This window comes from Arachis ipaensis, chromosome B4, assembly GCF_059453495.1.
Source record: "Arachis ipaensis isolate K30076 ecotype BB chromosome B4, ASM5945349v1, whole genome shotgun sequence".
NCBI classification, from domain to species: Eukaryota; Viridiplantae; Streptophyta; class Magnoliopsida; order Fabales; family Fabaceae; genus Arachis; species Arachis ipaensis.
The window spans coordinates 4,417,360-4,426,632 of record NC_142439.1 but is presented as its reverse complement, the minus strand read 5'-3'; the positions used below and the strand labels follow the sequence as shown (position 1 = coordinate 4,426,632).

Sequence of the window (9,273 nt, the reverse complement as noted above, 5' to 3'; positions counted from 1 at the left end):
TTAGGAGCAAAATAATTATTATCATTATTATTATTATTATCCACAAAAGCTTCACAAAGTGCTAAGGCCAATCATGCACATAATAATGTTAACATAATCATAGGTATAACACAATTTAATTAGACAAAATCACAGAGATACTCATGAACATTGAACAAGGGGATATTACACCAAAAATGAAGAAATAAATAAGAAACTAGCTTTTGTTATCCTAATAATCTAGCTATTTGAAGACTTGTTTTTGCCAGAGGAATTTAGAGAAAGTTGCTTTGTAAGAGAGACTATGTTATCTTCTTTAGTACCACTTGATTGCATTCCTATATTCTTCTCTCCTGCTTTGGCAGTATTTTGCTGAAAATTAACAGACAACTTGTTACAAAAGCCCAAGTAAATTTACCCAAAAGAAGTTGCTATAGCATACAAATCAGGAACTAATAACTAATGTAGCAACATGGCATTACAAAATCACACATGTGATTAACTTTAAACACTGCAATTCACATACTAATGCTCCAATTGCAAATGTGAACGAGAATCATTCTATTCAACAAACATGGAACTTACTTGGTAACTGTCGTACCCATATCCTTCCGGTCCTGGGATTGTAAGCTTAGGCTTGCTTCGATATTGTTCTGATCCTCCAATAGCTGATAAGATTGTATATAAAAGTTAGAATGTAAAATAACATGGGTGGTTTTTTAACTTTGAAGTAGCTCTAAAAGGCACTCTTTTTCACTTTTAAAAGCTAATAACAAAACTACCTGAACTTTTTATTAGTTTAGCAAAGTGAAAAATTGGTTTATGCTTTTCATAAGAAGCTAGAATAAACCATCAAACTCACCCTTGGATCTTTTATCTGAACAAAGTAATTTCTCTCGGTTCTCATAGAAGTCAAAATCATCTAGTAGAGATGTCTTGGCAGAATAGCTTTTGAAGATATTCAGCATCTCCAAGCCCTGCTTTAGTCCAATCTGCAAACCATATAAGCACATATTTAAGGAAGTTGCAGTTTAACAAAGGATCTGAATAGTCTTTTCACATGGTTATGCTGCAACAAACACTTTCCTCCTAATCAAACACAAGCAGCAATCTGTCTCTTAAACACTGAAAACTAAGAATTACCTCTTGTGTGTCCCTAGTGTAAGTTACGTCCCTGTTCTCGTTTTCAACGATGATACGAATGTGACAAAATTGAGTGTTGGGAACATCCTTTATTATATGCCACCTAATTGGGAAGAATCCATTGTATTTGTAAAGTTTCCAAAACTTCATGTCTTTGTTGAAGTCCACTGGTCCAAGCATCTCAGCTACTCCAACAAACTGCCGGCTAGCATTCACCTATTTTTTTTTTTCAAAGGTAGAATATAATATTATTAATTGGAAGATTAAGCAACAAATAAAATTGGTCCAACTTTGGACAGCACAATAAAAAAAAACCAAAACAGGGTACTCCCACTTAACTTACTTTAAAACAACCGAGACTAAGGTACTCCCACTTAACTTACTTTACTAAGGTACTCCCACTTAAACTTACTTTAAAACAACCAAGACTAAGAACTCAATAGTTACTCAATACATATCCAATCTAAGAATATTCATGAATAAAGATGTAGGATATGAACTACAAATTCAACAATATATGTTAGATCAAAGAAAGATGGTGTTATGTAACAAGAATTTTAAACAAACAATCCAAGAATATGGACATCTGCAATTATTGGACATAAAACCAAAAGGAAAATATGCTCATCTTCTAATAAGATAATTTAATCTAAAGAAATAAGGACATAAAATGGAAGATATAAACCTATGCTCATGTTATAGTTCTGAAGAAAAAACAAGCCATTTAGAGGAAAATGATCGAAACTCACCGAGAAGAAAAGGAAGACTGGACACTTTGTCCCTGTCTGGATCGATTTAGCTTCTGCACTACGGAATGCATCGTTCAACTTCTTATTTCCATATGAGGTGCTAGTCCAAACATCATATTTAATGCTCTTATGAATGTCATCTTCATTGAAAGATTTAATGACATAAAATTTAGCAGTTTCATATTCAGTTTGGAAATCTGGAAGGTTATATCTATCTCTGCATATTGTGATTGCAAAGTCATTCTTAGTAGTTGAAGATTGTAGGGGAAAACCAATGTAACTACCCCGAGGACCTCGAGTTAGTGGCGTTGGCATTTCATATTCTCCACTTCTCGATTTGTCTAACAATAAAGATCTATCATTTACAGTAGATACTATCTCATTTGTCCTGTTCATTGCAGGGGGTAAGGCATGCCTATCATTCACACTAGATACAGATGCTATACTATTTGCCCTGTAGTTGGCAGAGGAGAAAGCAGGGCTGCCATTTGTCCTATTGTTGGAAGGGGAGAAGGTATGGCATCTTTGGTAGGAGAAAGCAGGGCTGTCATTTGTCCTATTGTTGGAAGGGGAGAAGGTATGGCATCTTTGGTTGGTGATCGACGAATATTTTCCCTTATTATTGCAGGTCCTTGGAAGACTGCCTGCTTTAGAATTAGAACGCAAAGTCTGCAGCAAAACACATTCACACATGATGTTACACAAGTATTACAATAAAAGTTGAATAAATCTGTGCATATTAAATTATTAATACATAATATCTCTGCTTACAACAACTCTACCATCCCTCAGAGTAAATATTGAAACAAGAAGCAATTATACCAAGTGATCTCATGAAATAACCAAAACTTCATAATCTTACAATTGATTTACCTTATTTAACCTTTCAACATCCGCTGCAGCCTGCAATAATGTTCTAGTCAAATAGCTATTTCTAGTTGCAAAGTCAGAGCTATTTGGATTCGCTAAACCAGAATGATTTGGGTTACTTTCTGCCATTACTGAACCATTGACTGTTTTGTTTTGCAGACCAGCAGATGTTGAGACTGATGAACTACAAGGTTGAGTTTCTAATACGTTTGTATCTGCTCATTGAAAATGTCCAGTGCCATTGACACCCATAATAGTCCCTTGTTAGTAAAGAACTAAAGACCATAGCAAGGAGGATCATAACATAGAAAGAAAAACAAATTATTGTGTTATTCAAAGCTCAACAGTTGGGAATGAGAACACCCCCATAATCTGCTATTCTGCTTATTTCAATCATCTCAAGTTTTTAGTTTTTTGTATAACTACCATATGTATATTGGTACAATATATGATCCATAATTCATTATGCCTTACATCTCCATTCACTTGGTCAATTCGTGTAACTGAAATCCATTCCTTATGCTTATGTCAGATGTTAAAAGATGATAGTAAATAATTGATTAGACATCAAGAGAGTGAAATCTTATTTTTCAAATGTGTTCAATGTTTTCAGAAGTCCGTTTCGGCATAACCACAAGCTCACTATTATACTCAAATTTTATGTGGATCAGGAACAATTTTGTGATATGTAATGAGAGAAAGTATATATCATAAACATGAGGTCTTGATCAGCCTCACCTGTGAAACCAGCATTGACATCTTCAGAGCTCACTGATCTGAAATCAGATGGGATTTCATCTTTCATTAAGACCTGCAGAAATATCATGAAAAAAACAATGTACAGCAAAATCAAACCTTGTTGGGAAAATGTGAATTCATAAAATTGTGAAACATACCACATCTTCCCCATCATGTTGCTGGTGGTTAGGTTCTGCTGCTCCTGTTCCTGCTGTCTCACACAAAGCTATATATCACATGGTTAAGTATAACAACCCTTATTGAAACTTGAGCAGTTTAAGAGATACAAACAAATGAACTCCCAAATTTACATTTCAGACAGATGAGTACGTACAAAAAAAAGAGTACTAATAAATTTTTTTAAGATAACAGATATGAACAAATTAATTTAAATTAAAATTTTGCCTTAATAATAGAGATTAATTTAACGATATCATTTTTATAAAATAGTTTGATTTTTATGCATGTAAACAGAAACAAATTTCATCATCTCAAATTTTTAGGGTTCATGATTTAATTATATACACCTAGGAGAATGAAATTGATATAAAAGGAATAAAAACCTGGTTGATAAGAAAGAAAGAAAAGAAGGATACAGTTGTGGAGGTGAGAGACGGAGGCACTGCTGGTCATTATGAATTATGAGAAGAGAGAGCCAGTTACTGAAATTAGAAGAAGATATGGTTGCAGGAGAGAATCAAAGAAGTGATGACAGAAACTGAGAGAGAGGCACACTGCACACTGGCACAGCTTCTTATATCATAATAAATATTGGTCAAAGTTATTTTTCCTTTCTCCCTTTGGCCCGACTAGAAGACTTGTACTAATAGCTCATAAAGTTGTCTCACAAAACTTAAAAGACCTCAAATTTGATTAGGATCAAGTATTTGAAACTAATCTTTTGTTGTATATAAATATGTAATGTAAATAAATTTGTGAGGTAATTTCTACTATTAAAAATTGTTTAATCTATCCCAAAAAAAAATAATATAATAGTTCCAGCCCAAAAAAAAAAAAAAAAAACAAAAGAAAGATAATATAAAAAAAAAAGAAAGATAATATAAAAAAATAATACTTATTCTTGTTGAATTTGTTGAATAGTTAATTTACTCGTTCATTTAAGGAAGTGTTGAGGTTTGAATCGTACTTTGTGCAGCAATTTATTAGTCAATACCAGACCTTTATAAAGTTTAGATTCATAACGAATTAGTTCTTATCTTATTAGACCAAAAAATACCCTAAGCAATCATATAAAACTGTAACATATTTTATATCAACAGAAAAATTTAAGTTTAGCTAATATGTGTTCTAAGAATACATAATTTAGAGCACGTGATAAATTTATTATTAATTAAAAATTAAAATTTTTTTATTTAATAAATAAATTAAAAATTTAAATATTTTTTATTTTTAATAAAAATATTATAATTTATAATTTTAATATATACCCTTAAAATATAAAATAAATAAACTTAAACATTCAAATTTGTTTCTTTTTACATTTTTTAAAATTATCTATCATCCAATTTTGTACTCCTTTACATTCAACATGTGACATTAACATATGGATAGAACACCAAAAAGAAATCTACTATAATTCATTCAAGGTTTTGCTTCTATTAATATAGGTTTAGTTCATATTTATTCTAAGAATACAAGTTACATTATTATTAATAAAAAGTGTTAAATTTTTTATTTTAAATACATAATAATTATATTAAAAATTAAATTTTATACATTATTTATAATATTTTTTATGGGTTTAGCTAATTTTTATTTTAAAGACACATGTTAAAATTACAAATAAAAATATTTTTATTAAAAATATAAAAAAAATTAAATTTTTTATTATATTTATTTTGTATTTATTAAAAGAATTTAAAAACTTCTAGTAATAGACATTACTTTTTTTATATTGAATAATAATAATAATAAATATGAAGGTAATCAAGATAACAAATAGAGTTAATAGCTAAAATCGTCATGAAAAATACTTCAATCTCCATTTTCGTTTTCGAAAGATAAAATTAATCAAATTCGTCCCCGAAAGATAACCAACTTGATCGCGTTAGTCCTTCCTCATCTCCTGCGTTGAGTTGGCTAACGCTCGCTAATATGGCTTATTAACTGTTAACGTGGCACTCGCTTAGTGTATACCCTCTTGTTGCTGATAAGATAAGTTTATTAAATCAACTCAAATCAGTCCCTAAATCCATGAACTTTAATCCCAAATCCAAAAGAATCGAACCTCACCTTTATAGCAGATTTCATGTTCTCAGGTTATCCATGCTGCCCCCGCGTCACTGTCTATGCCTTCGACGCCGCCATCGCTCGACGTCGTCTGCATCGTAGCTGTCGCCCAAAGTAGAATTCATGGATTCCATGATGCTATTGGTTCTGATTAGAATGCCGGTTCCATCTGCTGAAGACAAAGACGTGATACATTGGTTGAATTATGGAATGGATGAATCTTTGCCACATGACTATGGTTCTGATTTCATACATGAACTCTCTATAGTCATTATGCATGAAATCCTTCCCTTAAATAACCTCACTTTGTTGGACAAAAGAAGCAATTTCAATCAAGTACTTAGGGAACTCTCACAAGAACTATGCGCGTCATGCTTTTAGTTCAGAATAAGGGGTTCTTAACAAGGACTTTTCGGTTATGGCTAAAGGAGAGATTGAGAAATAACCGAGAATACTCATCAAGTACCTTGTGGTTGTGGAAAACTGACTCAGATTTTTTTCATCTGCTTCAAGTGGTTTTGTTGGGGTTAAAGTTGGAATTAATATAGCTATAGTTTGAATTAATTGCTCCAAAAACAACGTTGAAAATGAGAGGAAGAGGGGAGATGGAAGTGAGAGGAAGGGAGGACGAGAGTATCAAAGCAACCAATCATTAAATTTAAGATTAGGGTTCATGGACTTACAGACTAATTTGAATTGATTTAATAAACTTATCTTATTAGCAACAAGAGAATACACTAAGCGAGTGCTAGTTAATAGTTAACAGATCATGTCAGCAAGCATTATCAGTGCAGGAGATGACGGAAGGACTAACGCAACCAGATTGGTTATCTTTTGGGGACGAGTTTGATTAATTTTATCTTTCGGAAACGAAAATAAAAATCGATGTATATTTCAAAAATGATTTTGACTATTAACTCTAACAAATATTTTAATTTGAATAAAAACCATGGATTTAAGTCATACAAATAACAAAAGATACATATTTCTTAAAAAAAGAAAAAGTATATATACATCAAATCTTTCTGAATTCTGAATTCCCATACAGTAAACAATAGATTTGAAAATAAGAAAATGTCTTTGTATGAAAAGATTAATCTAATCCTTTAACAATCAAATAGAAATATTTCTAATGTGTGGTTCAAATTAATTTCGTATATAAATTGTCTATAATATTACATATGACTCAACATTTATTTTAATTGTAAATTGGTACATTGCAGTTTAATTGAATTGATGATATAATTATTGGTTTACATTTTTTTTTTTTTTAGAAAAAAGTGTTACTATTTAGTTTAGTGGGTTGAGTGACTGTTCGAGTTTAGAAAACTTTAATAATCTAAAAATAGTTTATTTATTTTAGACTTATTGCATGTAAATTTATATTTAATCCTTTTTAAAGTATTGTTAATAATCATGAAAGAGGTGATTATAATGACAGTTGATTCTAATAACACTATTAATAATTTTGATGTTACGTTTCTAAAATTATTAAATATTTTAATAAAGGATATTATATTGTGAGTTTTATTTGATAACATTACTCATTTTTTACATAAAATTATAATAAATACAGTTCAAACAATTATGCAAAAAGTAGAAAAAATAGAAGTGGCATCATAATTTCGCTTAGATAACGATAATAATAATCAAAATAGTAATAAGAGTCATAATAATAAATTCATAATAATCTTTTATAAGAAATATTGTAATAATAATAATATTCATGTCATAATAATAATATTCATGTAATAATAAAAATATTAATTTTTGTATGTCTTCACCTTTTTAAACAAATGTTTTTGAATTTTTTTTATTTTTACTCTTAAAAACTAGAAACAAAATATAAACAACATTATTTTTACTTTTTAAAATATAAATAAAAAATTATTTTTATAAAAATTAAAAAATTATGGAATGATATGAATTATATTTGATTATAATGATGGGAAAACGTAGTTAATACATATAGTTGGTTTAAGTGGCCGACCGGCCGTAGAGTTTTGAAAAAACATGCAGGAAGAGGGGAGGATTTAACATATGCGGTGTGTAAATTTGGAATTGATGTCAATATCGCTATTTTTCTTTTGCTACAAAATGCTATTTATAAACTCGTCTCTTTTTTTAAAGTAAATTCAATTTTTTATCTAATCTTTCAAGATTTATATTATACTTTTGCCGTTAAAGAAGCCTCCTTAAAAACAATTTTGTTTTAAAAACTGATAAGTTCCAAAAAATTTTAATCAAATGAAGAAGATTTGAATTTCATCTAAAATATAAAAGATCTTTTACTGCCTCTCTTATCCTAGCATTTATTTTTAATGTATAAAAATCATGTAAGATTATTTTTGCAAACTTTATAATTATAAATAGGTACAATTTAGTAACTTGTTTCACTGTGCCTTGCTTATACTTGTTAGAATTGTTGGAATAAATTAATTTCAATAACTCAGATCATCCATATTGAATCACAAAAAATATAACATAATGTAAAAGCGTACCTTTACTCATAAGAGTCAGAAATTGATAGAAGAATTTGGTTCTTGTGGTTCTTTCGATCTTCCTCAACCAAAGCCTTCTGTATTCTTAGGAGGCTGAACTGCAACTCTTTTGATGGGAAAAGAATAACAAAGGCAGCTTTGGTATATTGGGAACCAAAACCCTGTAGGTCTATTTATATTTGAGTATGACACCCATTAAACCCTTAAACACAAATAAAATAGTATCTAAAGTCCAAAAGATAATATATCTAAAATCCAAAAAGATAATTATCTAAGGAACAAAAGATAATATCTGGTTTTATTCTCATTTAATTCCAAATCAAAAGTAATAATGACTTATTCAATTTAACATTTATAACAATAAATGAGATCACCATTATATAAGTCATTTAATTTAAAATAGCATAATTTATGATTATAATTGATATATGTATTGCCCACAAATAAGTTAGGAAATTAAAATAATTTCCTAACAAAAATTATTCTCCATATCCAAATAATTTTAGCATCAAAGTTTATTCAAGTAATTTAGAGCCACACGCTTTTTCTTCTTTTTCTTCTCTGCTGCTTGTTTCAAATTCACGCATACACTTCTTCTTCTTTTCCACGCTTGTTTCAAATTTACGCATATGTTCTTCACCCTGATATTACATCTTCTTCTTTTTCTCCTTTTTTTATTATTTTTTACTTTTGTTACCGTTATCACCGCTACCTCATCCTCTTCCTCTTTCTTTTTCTTTTATCATTTTTTGTTCATGATTCAATTTTTGTTTGTGTGCTTGTTTTCGAATTGAATTTGTGTGTCACCATTATTAAATAATTTCGTTTCATCCTGGATTTAAATAAAGGTGCAGTTGGTCTGTGCTTGTTTTGAAACAAGTTTACATACTGAATTTGATTTTCGGTTCATTCTGAATATAATTTCGGTTTATTTCTGAGTGAATTATTTTGTTCTGTACTTGTTTTGAAACGAGTTTACATTCAGAATTTAATTTTCGGTTCATTCTAAAAATAATTTCTGTTCATTATGAATATAATTTAGG

At 29.7% G+C, this 9,273-nt stretch overlaps 1 protein-coding gene across 2 annotated transcripts; it reads right to left on the bottom strand.

Annotated features, from left to right (window-relative positions):
- On the bottom strand, nucleotides 1-4,278 carry LOC107638495 (uncharacterized). Of its 2 annotated transcripts, none has more exons than XM_016341797.3 (9): nucleotides 4,076-4,278; nucleotides 3,638-3,705; nucleotides 3,480-3,552; nucleotides 2,745-2,956; nucleotides 1,872-2,540; nucleotides 1,123-1,338; nucleotides 842-971; nucleotides 565-647; nucleotides 1-351 (listed from the first exon to the last, which is right to left on the bottom strand). In XM_016341797.3, exons 1-9 carry the CDS (start codon nucleotides 4,110-4,112, stop codon nucleotides 220-222), a joined length of 1,620 nt encoding a protein of 539 aa, XP_016197283.1. In that variant the 5' UTR covers nucleotides 4,113-4,278; the 3' UTR covers nucleotides 1-219. The 2 variants fall into 2 exon arrangements, with proteins under 2 accessions (XP_016197283.1, XP_088339228.1); XM_088483102.1 differs by having other exon boundaries at nucleotides 4,043-4,274.
- Nucleotides 4,279-9,273: the final 4,995 nt, after the last annotated feature.